This window comes from Entelurus aequoreus, linkage group LG12 (assembly GCF_033978785.1).
Source record: "Entelurus aequoreus isolate RoL-2023_Sb linkage group LG12, RoL_Eaeq_v1.1, whole genome shotgun sequence".
NCBI classification, from domain to species: Eukaryota; Metazoa; Chordata; class Actinopteri; order Syngnathiformes; family Syngnathidae; genus Entelurus; species Entelurus aequoreus.
Window position 1 is genome coordinate 57369821 of NC_084742.1, and position 22520 is coordinate 57392340.

The 22520-nt window shown below is 36.6% G+C and overlaps 1 protein-coding gene across 2 annotated transcripts in view; it reads left to right on the plus strand.

The window, feature by feature from the left end:
- The window catches only part of LOC133662366 (sodium-coupled neutral amino acid transporter 4-like), a 140175-nt gene that overhangs the window by 78940 nt on the left and 38715 nt on the right, over positions 1 to 22520 (plus strand). For both annotated transcript variants that reach the window (XM_062066298.1, XM_062066297.1), the window contains exons 4-9: positions 2595 to 2710; positions 4809 to 4882; positions 16928 to 17020; positions 17109 to 17190; positions 18226 to 18308; positions 21300 to 21358. In XM_062066298.1, the coding sequence (XP_061922282.1) occupies positions 2595 to 2710; positions 4809 to 4882; positions 16928 to 17020; positions 17109 to 17190; positions 18226 to 18308; positions 21300 to 21358 (507 nt within the window). The remainder of the gene's footprint in view (positions 1 to 2594; positions 2711 to 4808; positions 4883 to 16927; positions 17021 to 17108; positions 17191 to 18225; positions 18309 to 21299; positions 21359 to 22520) is intronic.

The window sequence follows — 22520 nt, forward strand, 5'->3', positions numbered from 1 at the left end:
TATGTAGTCGATACTACGTCGATATTTTTTATCGTCACAAAATCTTTTTTTCCTTTTAAAAACTCAGGAAATACGTCCCTGGACACATGAGGACTTTGAATATGACCAATGTACGATAATGCAACTACTTGGTATCGGATCGATACTTAAATGTGTGGTATCATCCAAAACTAATGTAAAGTATCAAAGAAGAGAAGAATAAGTGATTATTACATTTGAACAAAAGTGTAAAACAGAAAATAAGCAGATATTAACAGTAAATGAACAAGTAGATTAATAATTCCTTTTTTTACAGTTTGTCCCTCATAAATAATAGAATGATAAATGACACAATATTAAGTTAATTGAAGTTAAAGTGCCAATGATTGTCTCACGCACACACACACTAGGTGTGGCGAAATTATTCTCTGCATGTGACCCATCACCCTTGATCACCCCCGTGGGAGGTGAGGGGAGCAGTGAGCAGCAGCGGGGGCCGCGCCCGGGGATCATTTTTGGTGATTTAACCCCCAATTCCAACCCCTTGATGCTGAGTGCCAAGCAGACTAATTAATAGTCGTTGTTTGTTTACTTACTACTAAAAGACAAGTTGTCTAGTGTGTTGACTATTTTATTTAAGGACTAAATTGCAATAATAAACATATGTTTCATGATTTTTTTATTAAAATAAAGACAATAATGCCATTTTTTGTGATCCCTCTTTATTTAGAAAAGTATCTAAATACATTTTGGTACTGGTACGACCTTAGTCTCAATGTATCTTTATATTTTTCAATATGTATCGTTTGTTTGTTCAATTGCTCGATTTAAAGGAAAAAAAAGTCTTAAAAACTTGCGGGGTCTGCAGATGAAGAAACATCCGTTGCGGTTCGTCTTTCCGTTTGTTTACTCGGGGGGATTTTGTTCTGTAACACATGAAATATAAAATGAAAATCAAAGTGACTTTTTATATTTAATCATCTCTCTTCGACACCAAAAAAAAGAAGAGTGCTTTGTTTTCTAAACATGTTTTTTTTTTGGTGCTTTTTGGAATGAAAATCCAATAAATTGAAATCCACCGTCGTTTTTTAAAGTGAAGTTAAAGTACCAATAATAGTCACACACACACACACTAGGTGTGGCGAAATTATTCTCTGCATTTGACCCATCACCCTTGATCACCCCCCTGGGAGGTGAGGGGAGCAGTGAGCAGCAGCAGGGTCCGCGCCCGGGGATTATTTTTGGTGATTGAACCCCCAATTCCAACCCTTGATGCTGAGTGCCAAGCAGGGAGGTAATGGCTCCCATTTTTATAGTCTTTGGTATGACTCGGCCGGGGTTTGAACTCACGACCTACCCATCTCAGGGCGGACACTCTAACCCAGGGGTCACCAACCTTTTTGAAAGCAAGAGCTACTTCTTGGGTACTGATTAATGTGAAGGGCTACCAGTTTGATACACACTTAAATAAATTGCCAGAAATAGCCAATTTGCTCAATTTCCCTTTAACTCTGTTATTATTAATAATTAATGATATTTACACTTAATTGAATGGTTTAAAAGAGGAGAAAACACGAAAAAAATGACAATTAAATTTAGAAACATAGTTTATCTTCAATTTTGACTCTTTAAAATTCAAAATTCAACCGAAAAAAAGAAGAGAAAAACTAGCTAATTCTAATCTTTTTGAAAAAATTAAAAAAATAATTTATGGAACATCATTAGTCATTTTTCCTGATTAAGATTAATTTTAGAATTTTGATGACATGTTTTAAATAGGTTAAAATCCAATCTGCACTTTGTTAGAATATATAACAAATTGGACCAAGCTATATTTCTAACAAAGACAAATCATTATTTCTTCTAGATTTTCCAGAACAAAAATTTTAAAAGAAATTCAAAAGACTTTGAAATAAGATTTAAATTTGATTCTACAGATTTTCTAGATTTGCCAGAATAATTTTTTTGAATTTTAATCACAATAAATTTGAAGAAATATTTCACAAATATTCTTCGTCGAAAAAACAGAAGCTAAAATGAAGAATTAAGTTAAAATTTATTTATTATTCTTTACAATAAAAAACAATACATTTACTTGAACATTGATTTAAATTGTCAGGAAAGAAGAGGAAGGAATTTAAAAGGTAAAAAAGGTATATGTGTTTAAAAATCCTAAAATCATTTTTAAGGTTGTATTTTTTCTCTAAAATTGTCATTCTGAAAGTTATAAGAAGCAAAGTAAAAAAAATAATGAATTTATTTAAACAAGTGAAGACCAAGCCTTTAAAATATTTTCTTGGATTTTCGTATTCTATTTGAGTTTTGTCTCTCTTAGAATTAAAAATGTCGGGCAAAGCGAGAACAGCTTGCTAGTAAATAAATAAAATTTGAAAAATAGAGGCAGCTCACTGGTAAGTGCTGCTATTTGAGCTATTTTTAGAACAGGCCAGCGGGCTACTCATCTGGTCCTTACGGGCTACCTGGTGCCCGCGGGCACCGCGTTGGTGACCCCTGCTCTAACCACTAGGCCACTGAGCAGGTTTTCCAGTTTCCATTCAGGAGTGGAATAATAAAAGTGTCATTCCTCTCATTCGCCATCTTCTCTATGCCATCAGCATCCGGGACACACCTCCTTTGGCATGTCCGTCTTCAACTTGAGCAACGCCATCATGGGCAGCGGCATCCTGGGCCTCTCCTACGCCATGGCCAACACCGGCATCGTCCTCTTCACGTAGGTGTCCCTGCACAACGCCCGCCTATAAAACACCACCGCCCACTCGCTACTTTTGATACGCCCACATGCACACTCTGCGTCCATGGCCACACCCCTCTGCCACCCCAGACCCACGGCTGTAGTGTTTAGTTCCAAAAATGTAAAAAGATCAGTGAAAAAATATATATTTTGTTTTAATATGGTTTCTGTAGGAGGACAACATGACACAAACCTTCCTAATTGTTAGAAATGCCACAGTGTATATTAAACATACATTAAACATGCTTGATGAGAGTATTTAGCCGAACGCTGTTTTGTCCTACTAATTTTGGCGGTCCTTGAACTCGCCGTAGTCTGTTTACATGTTAAAGTTAAAGTACCAATGATTGTCACACACACACTAGGTGTGGTGAAATGTGTCCTCTGCATTTGACCCATCCCCTTGTTCACCCCCTGGGAGGTGAGGGGAGCAGTGGGCAGCAGCGGTGGCCACGCCCGGGAAACATTTTTGGTGATTTAACCCCCAATTCCAACCCCTTGATGCTGAGTGCCAAGCAGGGAGGTAATGGCTCCCATTTTTATAGTCTTTGGTATGACTCGGCCGGGGTTTGAACTCACGACCTACCCATCTCAGGGCGGACACTCTAACCACTAACTTTTTCCGACGCTGCCACGGAAAGACCTGTTTTAGGCCACTGCTTCTTTGTCTCGTTTTTGTCCACCAAACGTTTTATGCTGTGCGTGAATGCACAGAGGTGAGCTTTGTTGATGTTGTTGACTTGTGTGGAGTGCTAATCAGGCATATTTGGTCACTGCATGCCAACATGCTATTTAGGCTAGCTGTATGTACATATTGCATCATTATGTCTGTAGCTATATTTGAGCTCATTTAATTTCCTTTACTTATGTCCTCCGTGTATTTAATTATACTTGCTACATTTCCGATAGTTGTGTGTGGGCCATGTTGTTCCAGACCACAGCAAACATTACCCAGCTTGCAAAGATTGTAATAAATCTATTAGAAGAAGACGTTTCCTTTAACTTGGACACACACATCTATACCTTTGGTCATTCTAAGACAGTCATTTCCAGGAGTTAATTTTGATAGTAGGCTAATATAATTAATACAGACACTTACATCATTTGTTGCCTTCATTATAACACTTATATAAGACTTTTAAAGTCATTTTGATAGTAGGCTAATATAGACACATCATGTGTTGTCTTCATTATAACACTTATATAAGACTTTTAAAGTCATTTTGATAGTAGGCTAATATAGACACATCATGTGTTGTCTTCATTATAACACTTATATAAGACTTTTAAAGTCATTTTGATAGTAGGCTAATATAGACACGTACATCATGTGTTGTCTTCATTATAACACTTATATAAGACTTTTAAAGTCATTTTGATAGTAGGCTAATATAGACACTTACATCATGTGTTGTCTTCATTATAACACTTATATAAGACTTTTAAAGTAATTTTGATAGTAGGCTAATATAGACACATCATGTGTTGTCTTCATTATAACACTTATATAAGACTTTTAAAGTCATTTTGATAGTAGGCTAATATAGACACATCATGTGTTGTCTTCATTATAACACTTATATAAGACTTTTAAAGTCATTTTGATAGTAGGCTAATATAGACACATCATGTGTTGTCTTCATTATAACACTTATGTAAGACTTTTAAAGTCATTTTGATAGTAGGCTAATATAGACACTTACATCATGTGTTGTCTTCATTATAACACTTATATAAGACTTTTAAAGTCATTTTGATAGTAGGCTAATATAGCTAATATAGACACTTACATCATGTGTTGTCTTCATTATAACATTTATATAAGACTTTTAAAGTCATTTTGATAGTAGGCTAATATAGCTAATATAGACACTTACATCATGTGTTGTCTTCATTATAACACTTATATAAGACTTTTGATTTTTTTCGGCTCCAGACAGATTTGTTTGTTGCATTTTTGTTCCAATATGGCTCTTTCAACATTTTGGCCGGAATCTCCTCCACAAGTCCTAATGGCGGCCATACTGCATCGCTACAATTCCTGCTCATTTAACCCTTTCCTTCCTTTTCTTTCTAGACTCCTCCTTATCGGTGTTGCCGTCCTCTCCTTGTATTCCGTACATCTGCTTCTCATGACGGCTAAAGAAGGAGGTTGGTATTTCGTCTCACCACCAGTGTCAGGAAAATGACTATTTCTAAAGTAGTTCATTGTAGTTACACGTTACTTTCACCCAAAAAGTAATTGAATTATGAACAAAATGACTCTCTGATAAATGTAATTCCTTACAAATTTGAAATAATCTGGCATATGCAGTTGAACGACGTTTCATGAAAGCAGAGTGTGAGAGCGCGTGCTTTTTAAAAGGCGGTGCCTGCTGCCAAGTGACGTGCGACGTCAGAGAGCGGGACAGACAGAGCAGCATTAGCACAGCTGTGCTTGTTAACTCTGTTGAATCTTTTCACTGGATTGTGTTAGCGCTAGTTCATTAAGAGACTGAATGTGCTCCAATGGCTGTAGTCTCCTTGTCCACAAACATGGTATTGTCAGATTTCAAGCCTGTCACTTTAATCATTGATTTGTTGTTCATTATTCCTTGGTAGTAGTGAAGTGAAGTGAATTATATTTATATAGCGCTTTTCTCTAGTGACTCAAAGCGCTTTACATAGTGAAAACCCAATATCTAAGTTACATTTAAACCAGTGTGGGTGGCACTGAGAGCAGGTGGGTAAAGTGTCTTGCCCAAGGACACAACGGCAGTGACTAGGATGGCGGAAGCGGGAATCGAACCTGCAACCCTCAGGTTGATGGCACGGCCACTCTACCAACCGAGCTATACCGCCCCGTAGTAGTGTGTATGGCCTTATACGTGTTGTGTGTGGGTAGCGGGGGTGTATTTTGTAGCGTTCTGGAAGAGTTAGTGCTGCAAGGGGTTCTGGGTATTTGTTCTGTTGTGTTTATGTTGTGTTACGGTGCGGATGTTCTCCCGAAATGTGTTTGTCATTCTTGTTTGGTGTGGGTTCACAGTGTGGCGCATATTTGTAACTGTGTTAAAGTTGTTTATACGGCAACCCTCAGTGTGACCTGTATAGCTGTTGACCAAGTATGCGTTGCATTCACTTGTGTGTGCGTGCAAGAAGCCGCACATATTATGTGACTGGGCCAGCACTCGTTGGACTGGATGAAAAGCGGACGTGACGATTTTCGGGAGAGGCGCTGAAATTTGGGAGTCTCCTGGGAGGGTTGGCAAGTATGAGTATTAGCGGTGTTACCGCGGCACCGCCGCTGTATATAATCGGCGGGCCAGCTCTAGTGTTAAAGGCCTACTGCAATGAAATTTTTTTATTTAAACGGGAATAGCAGATCCATTCTATGTGTCATACTTGATCATTTCGCGATATTGCCATATTTTTGCTGAAAGGATTTAGTAGAGAAAATCGACGATGAAGTTCGCAACTTTTGCTCGCTGATAAAAAAAGCCTTGCCTGTACCGGAAGTAGCGTGACGTCACAGGAGCTAGTATTCCTCACAATTCCCCATTGTTTACAATGGAGCGAGAGAGATTCGGACCGAGAAAGTGACGATTACCCCATTAATTTGAGCGAGGATGAAAGATTCGTAGATGAGGAACGTTACAGTGAAGGACTTGAGAGGCAGTACAGGACGTATCTTTTTTCGCTCTGACCGTAACTTAGGTACAAGCTGGCTCATTGGATTCCACACTCTCTCCTTTTTCTATTGTGGATCACAGATTTGTATTTTAAACCACCTCAGATACTATATCCTCTTGAAAATGAGAGTCGAGAACGCGAAATGGACATTCACAGTGACTGAACATGTAAATACACGATTAATAATATTCAGCTTTGCGAAGCTAAAAAAATAGAAGCTAAACTAAATTTTTAAAAAAACCTGACTTGATGGATAGACAGAAGATCAAAAATACTATTAAACCATGAACATGTAAATACACAATTAATAATATTCAGCTTTTCAAAGGTAAAAAAAATAGAAGCTAACCTAGCTACGTAGCCAACGTGATAGCATAGCAGTCTCAAATGCAGATAGAAACTAAATTTAAAAAAACCCTGACTGGATGGATAGACAGAAGATCAAAAATACTATTAAACCATGAACATGTAAATACACGATTAATAATATTCAGCTTTTCGAAGCTAAAAAATAGAAGCTAACCTAGCTACGTAGCCAACGTGATAGCATAGCAGTCTCAAATGCAGATAGAAACTAAATTAAAAAAAACTCTGACTGGATGGATAGACAGAAGATCAAAAATACTATTAAACCATGAACATGTAAATACACGATTAATAATATTTAGCTTGGCGAAGCTAAAAAAAACAGAAGCTATCCTAGCTACGTAGCCAACGTGATAGCATAGCAGTCTCAAATGCAGATAGAAACTAAATTTAAAAAAACCCTGACTGGATGGATAGACAGAAGATCAAAAATACTATTAAACCATGAACATGTAAATACACGATTAATAATATTCAGCTTTGCGAAGCTAAAAAAATAGAAGCTAACCTAGCAACGTAGCCAACGTGATAGCATAGCAGTCTCAAATGCAGATAGAAACTAAATTTAAAAAAACCCTGACTGGATGGATAGACAGAAGATCAAAAATACTATTAAACCATGAACATGTAAATACACGATTAATAATATTCAGCTTTTCGAAGCTAAAAAAATAGAAGCTAACCTAGCTACGTAGCCAACATGATAGCATAGCAGTCTCAAATGCAGATAGAAACTAAATTTAAAAAAACCCTGACTTGATGGATAGACAGAAGATCAAAAATACTATTAAACCATGAACATGTAAATACACGATTAATAATATTCAGCTTTTCGAAGCTAAAAAAATAGAAGCTAACCTAGCCACGTAGCCAACGTGATAGCATAGCAGTCTCAAATGCAGATAGAAACTAAATAAAAAAAAAACCTGACTGGATGGATAGACAGAAGATCAAAAATACTATTAAACCATGAACATGTAAATACACGATTAATAATATTCAGCTTTTCGAAGCTAAAAAAATAGAAGCTAACCTAGCTACGTAGCCAACGTGATAGCATAGCAGTCTCAAATGCAGATAGAAACTAAATTTAAAAAAAACCTGACTGGATGGATAGACAGAAGATCAAAAATACTATTAAACCATGAACATGTAAATACACGATTAAAAATATTCAGCTTTTCGAAGCTAAAAAAAATAGAAGCTAACCTAGCTACGTAGCCAACATGATAGCATAGCAGTCTCAAATGCAGATAGAAACTAAATTTAAAAAAACCCTGACTTGATGGATAGACAGAAGATCAAAAATACTATTAAACCATGAACATGTAAATACACAATTAATAATATTCAGCTTTTCGAAGCTAAAAAAATAGAAGCTAACCTAGCAACGTAGCCAACGTGATAGCATAGCAGTCTCAAATGCAGATAGAAACTAAATTAAAAAAAAACCTGACTGGATGGATAGACAGAAGATCAAAAATACTATTAAACCATGAACATGTAAATACACGATTAATAATATTTAGCTTTTCGAAGCTAAAAAAATAGAAGCTAACCTAGCCACGTAGCCAACATGATAGCATAGCAGTCTCAAATGCAGATAGAAACTAAATTTAAAAAAACCCTGACTGGATGGATAGACAGAAGATCAAAAATACTATTAAACCATGAACATGTAAATACACGACTAATAATATTCAGCTTTTCGAAGCTAAAAAAATAGAAGCTAACCTAGCTACGTAGCCAACGTGATAGCATAGCAGTCTCAAATGCAGATAGAAACTAAATTAAAAAAAACCCTGACTGGATGGATAGACAGAAGATCAAAAATACTATTAAACCATCAACATGTAAATACACAATTAATAATATTCAGCTTTTCGAAGCTAAAAAAAATAGAAGCTAACCTAGCAACGTAGCCAACGTGATAGCATAGCAGTCTCAAATGCAGATAGAAACTAAATTAAAAAAAACCCTGACTGGATGGATAGACAGAAGATCAAAAATACTATTAAACCATGAACATGTAAATACACGATTAATAATATTCAGCTTTTCGAAGCTAAAAAAATAGAAGCTAACCTAGCTACGTAGCCAACATGATAGCATAGCAGTCTCAAATGCAGATAGAAACTAAATTTAAAAAAACCCTGACTTGATGGATAGACAGAAGATCAAAAATACTATTAAACCATGAACATGTAAATACACGATTAATAATATTCAGCTTTTCGAAGCTAAAAAAAATAGAAGCTAACCTAGCCACGTAGCCAACGTGATAGCATAGCAGTCTCAAATGCAGATAGAAACTAAATAAAAAAAAAACCTGACTGGATGGATAGACAGAAGATCAAAAATACTATTAAACCATGAACATGTAAATACACGATTAATAATATTCAGCTTTTCGAAGCTAAAAAAATAGAAGCTAACCTAGCTACGTAGCCAACGTGATAGCATAGCAGTCTCAAATGCAGATAGAAACTAAATTTAAAAAAAACCTGACTGGATGGATAGACAGAAGATCAAAAATACTATTAAACCATGAACATGTAAATACACGATTAAAAATATTCAGCTTTTCGAAGCTAAAAAAATAGAAGCTAACCTAGCTACGTAGCCAACATGATAGCATAGCAGTCTCAAATGCAGATAGAAACTAAATTTAAAAAAACCCTGACTTGATGGATAGACAGAAGATCAAAAATACTATTAAACCATGAACATGTAAATACACAATTAATAATATTCAGCTTTTCGAAGCTAAAAAAATAGAAGCTAACCTAGCAACGTAGCCAACGTGATAGCATAGCAGTCTCAAATGCAGATAGAAACTAAATTAAAAAAAAACCTGACTGGATGGATAGACAGAAGATCAAAAATACTATTAAACCATGAACATGTAAATACACGATTAATAATATTTAGCTTTTCGAAGCTAAAAAAATAGAAGCTAACCTAGCCACGTAGCCAACATGATAGCATAGCAGTCTCAAATGCAGATAGAAACTAAATTTAAAAAAACCCTGACTGGATGGATAGACAGAAGATCAAAAATACTATTAAACCATGAACATGTAAATACACGACTAATAATATTCAGCTTTTCGAAGCTAAAAAAATAGAAGCTAACCTAGCTACGTAGCCAACGTGATAGCATAGCAGTCTCAAATGCAGATAGAAACTAAATTAAAAAAAACCCTGACTGGATGGATAGACAGAAGATCAAAAATACTATTAAACCATCAACATGTAAATACACAATTAATAATATTCAGCTTTTCGAAGCTAAAAAAAATAGAAGCTAACCTAGCAACGTAGCCAACGTGATAGCATAGCAGTCTCAAATGCAGATAGAAACTAAATTAAAAAAAACCCTGACTGGATGGATAGACAGAAGATCAAAAATACTATTAAACCATGAACATGTAAATACACGATTAATAATATTCAGCTTGGCGAAGCTAAAAAAACAGAAGCTAACTTAGATGCGGCGGCGGGCTTACTCACTGTAGTGCGTCTGCTATCCTGCTCAAAACACAACACAACCTCCTGGTGTTGGTGTTGCTGTAGTCCGCCGCTCCACCGATCGCACCTACAACTTTCTTCTTTGCAGTCTCCATTGTCCATTAAACAAATTGCAAAAGATTCACCAACACAGATGTCCAGAGTACTGTGGAATTTTGTCGAAGAAAACAGAGGTATTTGAATTGGGTCCAAACACTTCCCTTGACCTCGTGACGTCACGCCCATACGTCATCATCAAATCAAATCAAATCAACTTTATTTATAAAGCACATTTAAAATTTACCACAGGGGTAGCCAAAGTGCTGTACAATGGGCAGGTTAAAAATAATACGAGAACCGAGCAAACACAACACAACACAAACAGAACACGATAAAAAATAAATAAATAAAATATAAAAAGAGGTTCACAGCAGGTGTATTATGGGGCGCCATTGCAGGATGGATATCACTCAGTGTTAAAAGCCATGGAATAAAAGTATGTTTTTAAGAGAGATTTAAAAACAGGAAGAGAGGAGGCTTGTCTAACACTAAGAGGTAGGTCGTTCCAGAGCTTGGGAGCAGCAGCAGCGAAAGCTCTGTCACCTCTAAGCTTCAGCCTTGTGTCAGGGACCGTCAGTAGCAGCTGATCGGCTGATCTTAGGGATCGGGTGGGGCAGTAAGGCTGAAGGAGGTCGGAGAGATATGTTGGCGCGAGGTTGTTTAGACATTTAAAAACAAATAAAAGGAGTTTAAAATTGATTCTGTAACGCACAGGGAGCCAGTGAAGGGATGCTAATATAGGGGTGATGTGCTCACGTCTGCGGGTCTGTGTTAGCAGACGAGCAGCAGAGTTCTGCACGAGCTGCAGGCGGGCGAGGGAGGCCTGGCTAATGCCTACATACAGGGCATTGCAGTAGTCTAAACGAGTCGAGATAAAGGCGTGGATTAATTTCTCGAGATCATGTCCTGATAGAAGCGGTTTCGCTTTCGCTATTTGGCGTAATTGATAAAAGCTTTTTTGTACGACGCTGCTGATTTGTTTTTCGAATTTAAAATCTGAGTCGAACTTTACCCCCAGGTTTGTGACACAGTCGCTGAGATATGGGGTCAGAGTGCCGAGGTCAACGTTGGGGGAGCGACTTGGACCGAACAACATAACTTCTGTTTTGTCTTCATTTAGGCTCAGGAAGTTAGCTGAAAGCCAGGCTTTGATGTCGTGCAGGCAGTCAATAAGACGTTGAACCGTGTTATTATAAATCTGGCAATCATCGGCATAAAAATGAAATGCAATATCGTACTTCCTAAAAATAGAACCAAGGGGGAGAAGGTAAAGCGCAAATAAGATTGGGGCAAGGATTGAGCCCTGGGGAACCCCATGTGGTAAAGGAGCTGTGGAAGACATAAAACTGTCTATTTTTACACAAAAACTCCTGTCGGTTAAGTACGACCGGAACCAGTTGAGGGCGGCGCCCTTAATGCCCACACAGTTCTCAAGACGAGTGATTAAGGTGGCGTGGTCGACGGTGTCGAAAGCAGCAGACAGATCTAAAAGCACCAAGACAACATATTTACCAGAATCAGTTGACAGGAGGATATCGTTAAAAACTTTTAGAAGCGCTGACTCTGTGCTGTGGAGGGCTTTAAAACCGGACTGGAACAACTCAGTGATACCATTATCCTCTAAGAAGGGCAACAATTGACTGTAGACAACCTTCTCTAATATTTTAGAAATGTATGGAAGATTAGAGATAGGTCTAAGGTTAGAGAGGAGAGAGGGGTCGAGGCTTGGTTTTTTAAGTAGAGGTCGTACCACTGCATGTTTAAACTCTACTGGAACTATTCCAGAAGAGAGGCTACTATTGAGAATGTTAAGGACACTTGATCCAAGAGTAGCAAGTACCTCCTTAAACAGGCGAGGTGGGAGGGAGTCTGCAGGAGAACCAGAGGGCTTCATATGACTAACTGTGTCATTTAAAAAAGAAAAGGACACCGGCTCAAACTGATGGAAAACAGAAGAGAAATTCAGAGGAACAGAAGGGTCATATGAAGGCTGAGATCAACTGGCTCTAGTTGACACAATTTTGTCAGTGAAAAAATGGAGACAATTTTCACAGAATTCAAAAGAGGCATCAAAACCAACAGATTTGGGAGCATCAATGACAGTGTTAATAGTTTTAAACAGAACTCTGGGGTTGTTATAGTTAGAAGATATAATCTGAGATAGATATATATTCATCTCTGCCTTTACAGTCATCTGAAAGGATAACAAGCTTTCTTTAAAAATGGCAAAGGACACATGCAGCCTGTCTTTTTTCCATTTTCTCTCTGCCATTCTACACTTGCGCCTGGCAGCCCGAGTGACGTCATTCAACCAGGGCTGAGGCGTGGCTTTAGAGCGGCGGCACTTGAAAGGAGCGATCGTGTCCGGTGTTTGCAGACAAATAGAGTTGAAACCAGAAACCAACTCTTCAGTATTCAAACATACAGAGGCTGCAGAATTATCCTCACAAAGAGTCGAAAAAAATTGAGGAGAACATATCATATCAGATCATACCGCGACGTTTTCAAGCGGAAGTTTCCTGGGAAGTTTAAAATTGCACTTTATAAGTTAACCCGGCCGTATTGGCATGTGTTGCAATGTTAAGATTTCATCATTGATATATAAACTATCAGACTGCGTGGTCGCTAGTAGTGGCTTTCAGTAGGCCTTTAATTTGATATTGCCTCAAGGGCAAAGGGCCAGAGTTTGACACCCATGCTCTAAAGCAGGGGTCTCAAACTCAATTTACCTGGGGGCCACTGGATGCAGAAACTGGGTGAGGCTGGGCCGCGAGATTTCTTTAAAAAAAATCTAACATGCACTTTTTAATGAATTCACCTTCTTTGAATGGTGTTGCCTCAGTAGACTGGTTTTAAAATTTGCAACCCGGTTCAATCTCTCATCTCCCTGGTATTTTGCATCCTCCTCAGCATGTCTAGTTGTATAATGACATTTCAAATTGTATTCCTTGTGCACCGCAACTTTCTCTGTATCAACTACAGAAAAGAGCTATAAGGATTATTCATAAAGTAGATTACTTAGAACACACTAACATATTATTTATTAATTCGGGTTTATTGAAATTACAGGAGCTAGTAAAGTTACAGACATGATGTGTCATGTTTAAGGCTAAAAGCAAAACATTACCAGCAAATTTACAAAAAGTGTTTGTCATCACTTGTGAGAATGAAGAGCATAGAAGAAAAGGTCATTTCCAACGTCAGTATTCAAGGACAACTTTAAAACAAAAGTGTATATCAGTGGTGGGGGTTCAACTATGGTATTGTCTTTACAATGAGATAAAAGATTGTAAAAATATATTCCAATTGAAAAATATATAAAGACAGAACAATAAGATCATATGGACAGCCATAAGTGTTTACATTTTGCTTTATATTTATTAGTTTACTTATTTTTTGCCTGGTTTTGTATTTGTTTTGTATCATCCCGTGAGGTGTATATTACTTCTTTTGTTTTTTTTGTTTAGTTTGTACATCATGAAGTGTTGCACTTCTTGTGGTTGTTTTTTTTTTCTTCGTTATATTTGGATGTAATTGTTGGTTTATATGATATCATTAAGTAAGACTACGTATTATGTTGAAGGGGGCAGAAAAATATAAGATTTTTCTTCATCCTGCTCCTTCTCAGGCATTGGTGTGTAAATTTATAATTGAATAATTGAGGTATAAAACACATTTCACCACATCTAGTGTGTGTGTGACAATCATTGGTACTTTAACTTTAATCTTAATTGTCTATCGATCAAAGATGCACATCAATGAAGGAGATAAATACAAATAAAATGAAATAAGACACGTCGGGGTGCCCCTGTGCTCAACAAAGAAATATTGCATCAAAAATCGTCTCTGTCTGGAGCCAACGGGAGGGGGAGGGGGGCGGCTCGCCGTGGAGTTTACAGTTACGGTAGCACAATTAGCCCCGAACGGGCTAACATCACCACTAGCGTGCTACACGTCCGATTCGCCCAGCGACTCTCTGTCGGAGTATCAGCGCTGGGGTCCAGTGCACCACACTTTTGTATTGTCGCTCGCTCCTTCGGCGGAGTGCTTTGGAAGCTACCGGACCGCTCGTCTTCCCCGCCCGGACTGTTTACAACGAGGGCGGGAGTGAGCAGGCGGGCGAGTGAGGGAGGCAGGGAGGAAGAGCGTGTGCGGGTGTCGTGGAAAAGCGGCAAAATGTTTCTCTGCTTGCATCACGCAAGTGACGTCAATGCATACTTGCCAACCTTGAGACCTCCGAATTCGGGAGATTTGGTTGGGGGGGGTTGAGGTGTGTGTGTGGGAGCGTGGGGGGTTGAGGTGGGCGGGGTTGGGGGTAGCGGGGGTGTTTTTGTAGCCCGGAAGAGTTAGGGCTGCAAAGGATTCTGGGTATTTGTTCTGTTGTGTTTATGTTGTGTTACGGTGCGGATGTTCTCCCGAAATGTGTTTGTCACTCTTGTTTGGTGTGGGTTCACAGTGTGGCGCATATTTGTAACTGTGTTAAAAATAAATAAAATAAAATATGACCACCCTCGGTGTGACATGTAGGTTCCTCAAGTATGTCTTGCAACAACTTGCGTGTGTCTGCAGCGGCCTCATACAACATGTGTCTGGGCCGGCATGCTGTTAGTATGGAGAAAAAGATGATGCGGTGACACTTTCTAGAGCAGGGGTGGGCAATTAATTTTTACCGGGGGCCGCATGAGCAACCCGAGCACTGCTGGAGGGCCACATCAACAATATTTCAATTAAATTTTGCTCAATATTATTTTTGATATATACCGTAAGATAAATAATAATAATAATAACAATAATAATAATAATAATTAATATTGATAATAATACTTTCATTTAACCTAACTTAACTTTATACCAAAAGCACTGCTTTGGAAATCATTTGTACCCCTTTCAGAGATCACATTTAGTTCCCCTTAAACATCCTCATGTTGCACAATGAAATGTAAGCATAGGATAAAGTGTGCATTCCTGTAACTTTCTCTAGTAACAGCATTCCATGATTAATATAAATAAATTAACATTAATAATAAATGACAGTAAAATAAGCACACGTATGACTGAGGAGTCATAGTGTAACTTTGTGTGGTGTTTGAGTTGTCCGACTTTTTGTGTGGCCATAAACGCACCATTGGTTTAGTGCTATGCGTGTTGGTGACAGATGACAAGTTGGTTTTGGCCTGGTTTGTACGGCAGAAAATGACTAGTTTTTCCAGATAGAAGTGTTTTACTCATGTTTTTGGTGTGGTTATGGCCGAATATAAACAGTTTTGCTCAATAAAGTGATCGATATAATTCCTGGCCTCGAAGCATCTCGATAGACGTTACAATAATTGAACGGTGTTCAATTGAACGGTGTTGACGAACACCGTTAGGGCCGCTTGTTGTCACTGTCACTCAAAGTTGCATTGCAAAATTACACAAAATAAATGTGTTTATTTTGTTTAGAATTCAGATGGGATTTGATTTGGTGCGCGGCATATATTTGCTGTGCGCAGCGGACGCTTGAGCAGTGCGCAATTGCGCAGGCGCGCACCTTAGAGGGAACGTTGCTTGGCAGTCCATGTCTTGTTGGAAACACGCCATTCGTCATCAACTTTTCTCTTTTTAGCGTCTCGGGTGTAAACCGTGCATCACTTGTCGCTGTGCACCTTCACTCACAGGTTACACACGAACATACGCCCATAAATAACACTTTTCAAAATAAAAGCAGCACAGTTGTATTGCGGGCACGACATAGATGTTTTTTCAACTTTATTTTGTAATTTGTGATTGCTGCTGTTCACATTCACTCACTATCACGCACGCGCATACGTCCACACGGAAGTAATACAAATAACGCTTTTCAAAACAAAAGCAGCACCGTTGTATTGCACACTCGACATAGATACTTTTTAAAATGTATTTTGTAATTTATGATTGGCCTCACGCGGGCCGGACAGGGACGCACAAAGGGCCGGATGTGGCCCGCGGGCCGCAGAATGCCCAGGTCTGTTCTAGAGGACACTAAAGGCAGTGCCATCACGGCACACCCTCGATATTGTGAGAGCCTTTACCACACCGTGATTGGTAGATTCCTTCAGCTCAGCACACAACGCTGTCAAGCGCCATTCATTTAAAACTCGCGGGCCGCACTAACATTAAACTTTCATATTAAGGTAGGGGCCGCAAAATAATGTCTCACGGGCCGCAATTGGCCCGCATGTTTGAGACCCCTGCTCTAAAGGCTTAGTGGCCACATGCGTGGACAGCACCTTTTAGCTCTTATTTCCAAAACTGTGTACACTACTGAATTGGGGTCTCATGGCCTCTTATGTGGACACTTATACTGCCATCTGGTGGTGTCAGAAGAGTATAACATACAATGGAATTTGGGGGGGAAAAGTGTAAAAATAAGAATTAGCATGTCACTAAACATGAAGTACACGTTTGTGTACTTATGGACTAAGTACATCATATCAAAAGATGATTCTTAGTTTTTATTCTAATTAGAGTCCAATAAGCCCAAATAGCAAAGAGAAATAAAACAAGCATGTAAACAAACAGCTTAAGGTAATCACAGAAACTATGACATAGAACACACGTGTGTCCTGGCAGGGTCTCTCATCTATGAAAAACTGGGAGAACGAGCGTTCGGCTGGCCTGGGAAAATAGCAGCCTTTGGATCCATAATAATGCAAAATATTGGAGGTAAGACGCGGCTTTTTTAATACACAGGAATGCAAAATAATTGAGTTTGACTTTTGTGGCTCCATTAAAAAAAAACAAATGTCCGCAGCCATGTCCAGCTACCTCTTCATCGTCAAGTACGAGCTGCCGGAAGTCATCCGAGCCTTTTTGGGCTTGGAAGAAATTACCGGGTGAGTGAAATGATGATGATGCAATATTTCTGGATGTATGTTGTAATGATGATGCAATATTCTGGATGTATGTTCTAAAGAAGAAGAAGAAACAAAAGCAGTGAAGTTGTCATGTTGTGAAAATGGTAAATAAAAACAGAATACAATGATTTCACTCTGTAAAAAAAAAAAAAAAAAAAAAAAAAAGCGCTCTGAGTCACTAGAGAAAAGCGCTATATAAATATAATTCACTTCAATTTACTTAATTTGCAAATCCTTTCCAACTTATATTCAATTGAATAGACTGCAAAGACAAGATATTTCATGTTCACACTGGAAAATGTTATTTTGTGCAAATATTAGCTCATTTGGAATTTGATGCCTGCGACGTGTTTCAAGAAAAGCTGGCACAAGTGGCAAAAAAGACTGAGAAAGTTGAGGAGTGCTCATCAACGACTTGTTTGGAACATCCCACAGGTGAACAGGCTAATTGGGAACAGGTGGGTGCCATGATTGGGTATAAAAGCAGCTTCCATGAAATGCTCAGTCATTCACAAACAAGGATGGGGGCGAGGGTCACCACTTTGTCAACAAATGCCTGAGCAAATTGTTGAACAGTTTAAGAACAACATTTCTCAACCAGCTATTGCAAGGAATTTAGGGATTTCACCATCTACGGTCCGTAATATCATCAAAAGGTTCAGAGAATCTGAAGAAATCCCTGCACGTAAGCCATGATATTACGCACCTTGTTACCCTCAGGCGGTACTGCGTCAAAAAGTGACATCAGTGTGTAAAGGATATCACCACATGGACTCAGGAACACTTCAGAAAACCACTGTCAGTAACTACAGTTGGTCGTTACATCTGTAAGTGCAAGTTAAAACTCTACTATGCAAAGCCGAAGTCATTTATCAACAACACCCAGAAACGCCGCCGGCTTCACTTTTACCATTTACACAAAGTGACGACTTCACTGCTTTTGGGGTTGGTGTGTTGTAATGATGATGCAATATCCAGGAGGTATGTTCTAATGGCTACATTGTGGTGTTGCAGAGAATGGTACCTTAATGGAAACTACCTGGTGATTTTTGTGTCCATGGGGATCATTCTCCCCTTGTCGCTACTTAAAAATCTGGGTAAGTCTCGTTTCCTATTTGTTGTCCTACCATCATCTTGGGAGTATGCCAACATGCTGACGTTTTATGATAGCTTTGTACTTAATGTTGTATGTTTAAACCTACAAATAATGATTTTTGATAGTAGGCACCATCTTGGGAGTATGTTAACGTCTTCTACTCGCTAAAGAGCTAGCATAAGACGCTAGCATGCAAAAGTTTTATGACAGTTTTTTCTAGCTAATTTTGTATGTTTAAAGCTAAAAATCATGGTTTTGGATAGTTGGCGCCATCTTAGAAGTATGCTAACATTGCCTATATTAGCATGCGAACGTTTTATGCTAGTTTTTTAGCAAATTTTGTAAGTTTAAACCTAAAAATCATGGATTTGGATACTTGCCGCCATTTTAGATGTTAACGTCTCTTATATTAGCATGCTAATGTTTTATGCTAGTTGTTTTTAGCTACTTTTGTATGTTTGAACCTAAAAATCATGGATTTGATTACTTGGCGCCATCTTAGAAGTATGCTAACATCTGTTATAATTTTATACTAGGTTTTTTTTAGCTAATTGTGTATGTTTAAACCTAAAAATCATGGATTTGATTACTTGGCGCCATCTTAGAAGTATGCTAACATCTGTTATAATTTTATACTAGTTTTTTTTAGCTAATTTTGTATGTTTGAACCTAAAAATCATGGATTTGGATACTTGGCGCCATCTTAGAAGTATGCTAACATCTCTTATATTAGCATGCTAATGTTTTATGCTAGTTTTTTAACCTAATTTTGTATGTTTAAAGCTAAAAATCATGGATTTGGATACTTGGCACCATCTTAGAAGTATGCTAACATCTCTTATATTAGCATGCTAATGTTTTATGCTAGTTTTTTAACCTAATTTTGTATGTTCAAAGCTAAAAATCATGGATTTGGATACTTGGCGCCATCTTAGAAGTATGCTAACATTGCTTATATTAGCATGCAAACGTTTTATGCTAGTTTTTTAAGCTAATTTTGTATGTTTAAAGCTAAAAATCATGGATTTGGAAACTTGGCGCCATCTTAGAAGTATGCTAACATCTCTTATATTAGCATGCTAATGTTTTATGCTAGTTTTTTAACCTAATTTTGTATGTTTAAAGCTAAAAATCATGGATTTGGATACTTGGCGCCATCTTAGAAGTATGCTAACATCTCTTATATTAGCATGCTAATGTTTTATGCTAGTTTTTTAACCTAATTTTGTATGTTCAAAGCTAAAAATCATGGATTTGGATACTTGGCGCCATCTTAGAAGTATGCTAACATTGCTTATATTAGCATGCAAACGTTTTATGCTAGTTTTTTAAGCTAATTTTGTATGTTTAAAGCTAAAAATCATGGATTTGGAAACTTGGCGCCATCTTAGAAGTATGCTAACATCGCTTATATTAGCATGCGAACGTTTTATGCTAGTTTTTTAGCTAATTTTGTATGTTTAAAGCTAAAAATCATGGATTTGGATACTTGGCGCCATCTTTGAAGTATGCTAACATCTCTTATATTAGCATGCTAATGTTTTATGCTAGTTTTTTAACCTAATTTTGTATGTTTAAAGCTAAAAATCATGGATTTGGATACTTGGCGCCATCTTAGAAGTATGCTAACATCTCTTATATTAGCATGCTAATGTTTTATGCTAGTTTTTAAACCTAATTTTGTATGTTTAAAGCTAAAAATCATGGATTTGGATACTTGGCGCCATCTTAGAAGTATGCTAACATCTCTTATATTAGCATGCTAATGTTTTATGCTAGTTTTTTAACCTCATTTTGTATGTTTAAAGTTAAAAATCATGGATTTGGATACATGGCGCCATCTTAGAAGTATGCTAACATCTCTTATATTAGCATGCTAATGTTTTATGCTAGTTTTTTAACCTAATTTTGTATGTTTAAAGCTAAAAATCATGGATTTGGATACTTGGCGCCATCTTAGAAGTATGCTAACATCTCTTATATTAGCATGCTAATGTTTTATGCTAGTTTTTAAACCTAATTTTGTATGTTTAAAGCTAAAAATCATGGATTTGGATACTTGGCGCCATCTTAGAAGTATGCTAACATCTCTTATATTAGCATGCTAATGTTTTATGCTAGTTTTTTAACCTCATTTTGTATTTTCAAAGTTAAAAATCATGGATTTGGATACATGGCGCCATCTTAGAAGTATGCTAAAATTGCTTATATTAGCATGCAAACGTTTTATGCTAGTTTTTTAAGCTTATTTTGTATGTTTAAAGCTAAAAATCATGGATTTGGATACTTGGCACCATCTTAGAAGTATGCTAACATCGCTTATATTAGCATGCGAACGTTTTATGCTAGTTTTTTAGCTAATTTTGTATGTTTAAAGCTAAAAAATCATGGATTTTGATACTTGGCGCCATCTTAGAAGTATGCCGGCTGCAATCGACCCACAGTCCAGAGGTTGAGGGCACAGATAGCAGGCCCATTGTCATTATTATATCACATTTGTATTATTATTGTATTTTATTACTTAATAATTATTGATTATAAATAAAAATGCACTACAATGCATGATGGGGAAAATGCAAAACACTCTCAATGATGGCACATTTTGGCTGCTTGATAATTGTGATTGATTAGAAAACTGTAAGGAGGTGGACAGTTATAATTGTCAAGGTGGGTTTACAAGCGTTCAGTGAAGGAGACAAGATCCGTGACACATCCTCGCAGCTGTTTGCAGTCGGCCATAAGTAACGTAACGCCACGACTGAGTTAGCGCTGGCGAGCATCAGTCTAAGGCGTGCCACGGCGAAATTACTTTCCTCGTATTAGATTCAAACTATTTCTGAAGCGGTGTCTTTTATCCGCCAATTTTTTGGACGTGGGTCCAACGTGTGAGCCATATTCTGGAAGAGCGGATCAAATGACACCACCGAGTGCCGAGTCAGCAAAAAAGCGGCATTGACTTTTCCTTTTTCTTAACACGTTTTGTCTGGTGCAGGTTACTTGGGCTACACCAGCGGCTTTTCTCTGTCCTGCATGGTCTTCTTCCTGGGAGTTGTGAGTCATCTTCCTCATAATCAATAAATCATAACATCAATCATGTCTCTTATTAAGAATAACATTATTTTTTAAAAATAGTACACAATTAAAATAATATTCATAACATTTATAACAATTGTACTTGAAAATATAAAATATATTGTTTATTATTAAGAATTACATTAATTTTAATATTACTTAATAATAATAGTTATAACCATCATACATGAAAATATAAAATATTTTGTTTGTTTATGATTAAGAATGACATTATTTGTAATAATAGTACACAATAATATTTATAAAAAAGTGTACATGAAAATATTAAATATTTTGTTCATATTTATTATTAAGAATAACATTATTGTTTTAATAATACTACACAATAACAATAATAATTATAGCAATTATACATGAAAATGTAAAATATTTTGTTTGTTTATGATTAAGAATGACATTATTTGTAATAATAGTACACAATAATATTTATAAAAAAGTGTACATGAAAATATTAAATATGTTGTTTATATTTATTATTAAGAATAACATTATTTTTTAAATAATACTACACAATAATAATAATAATTACTACAATTGTACATGAAAATAAAAAATATTTTTGTTTGTTTATGATTAAGAATGACATTATTTGTAATAATACTACACAATAATATTTATAAAAAAGTGTACATGAAAATATTAAATATTTGGTTCATATTTATTATTAAGAATTACATTATTTTTTTAATAATACTACACAATAATAATAATAATTATAACAATTATACATGAAAATGTAAAATATTTTGTTTGTTTATGATTAAGAATGACATTATTTGTAATAATAGTACACAATAATATTTATACAAAGTGTACATGAAAATATTAAATACTTTGTTTATATTTATTATTAAGAATAACATTATTTTTTAAATAATACTACACAATAATAATAATTACTACAATTATACATGAAAATAAAAAATATTTTTGTTTGTTTATGATTAAGAATGACATTATTTGTAATAATACTACACAATAATATTTATAAAAAAGTGTACATGAAAATATTAAATATTTGGTTCATATTTATTATCAAGAATAACATTGTTTTTTAAATAATACTACACAATAATAATAATAATTATAACAATTGTACATGAAAATGTAAAATATTTTG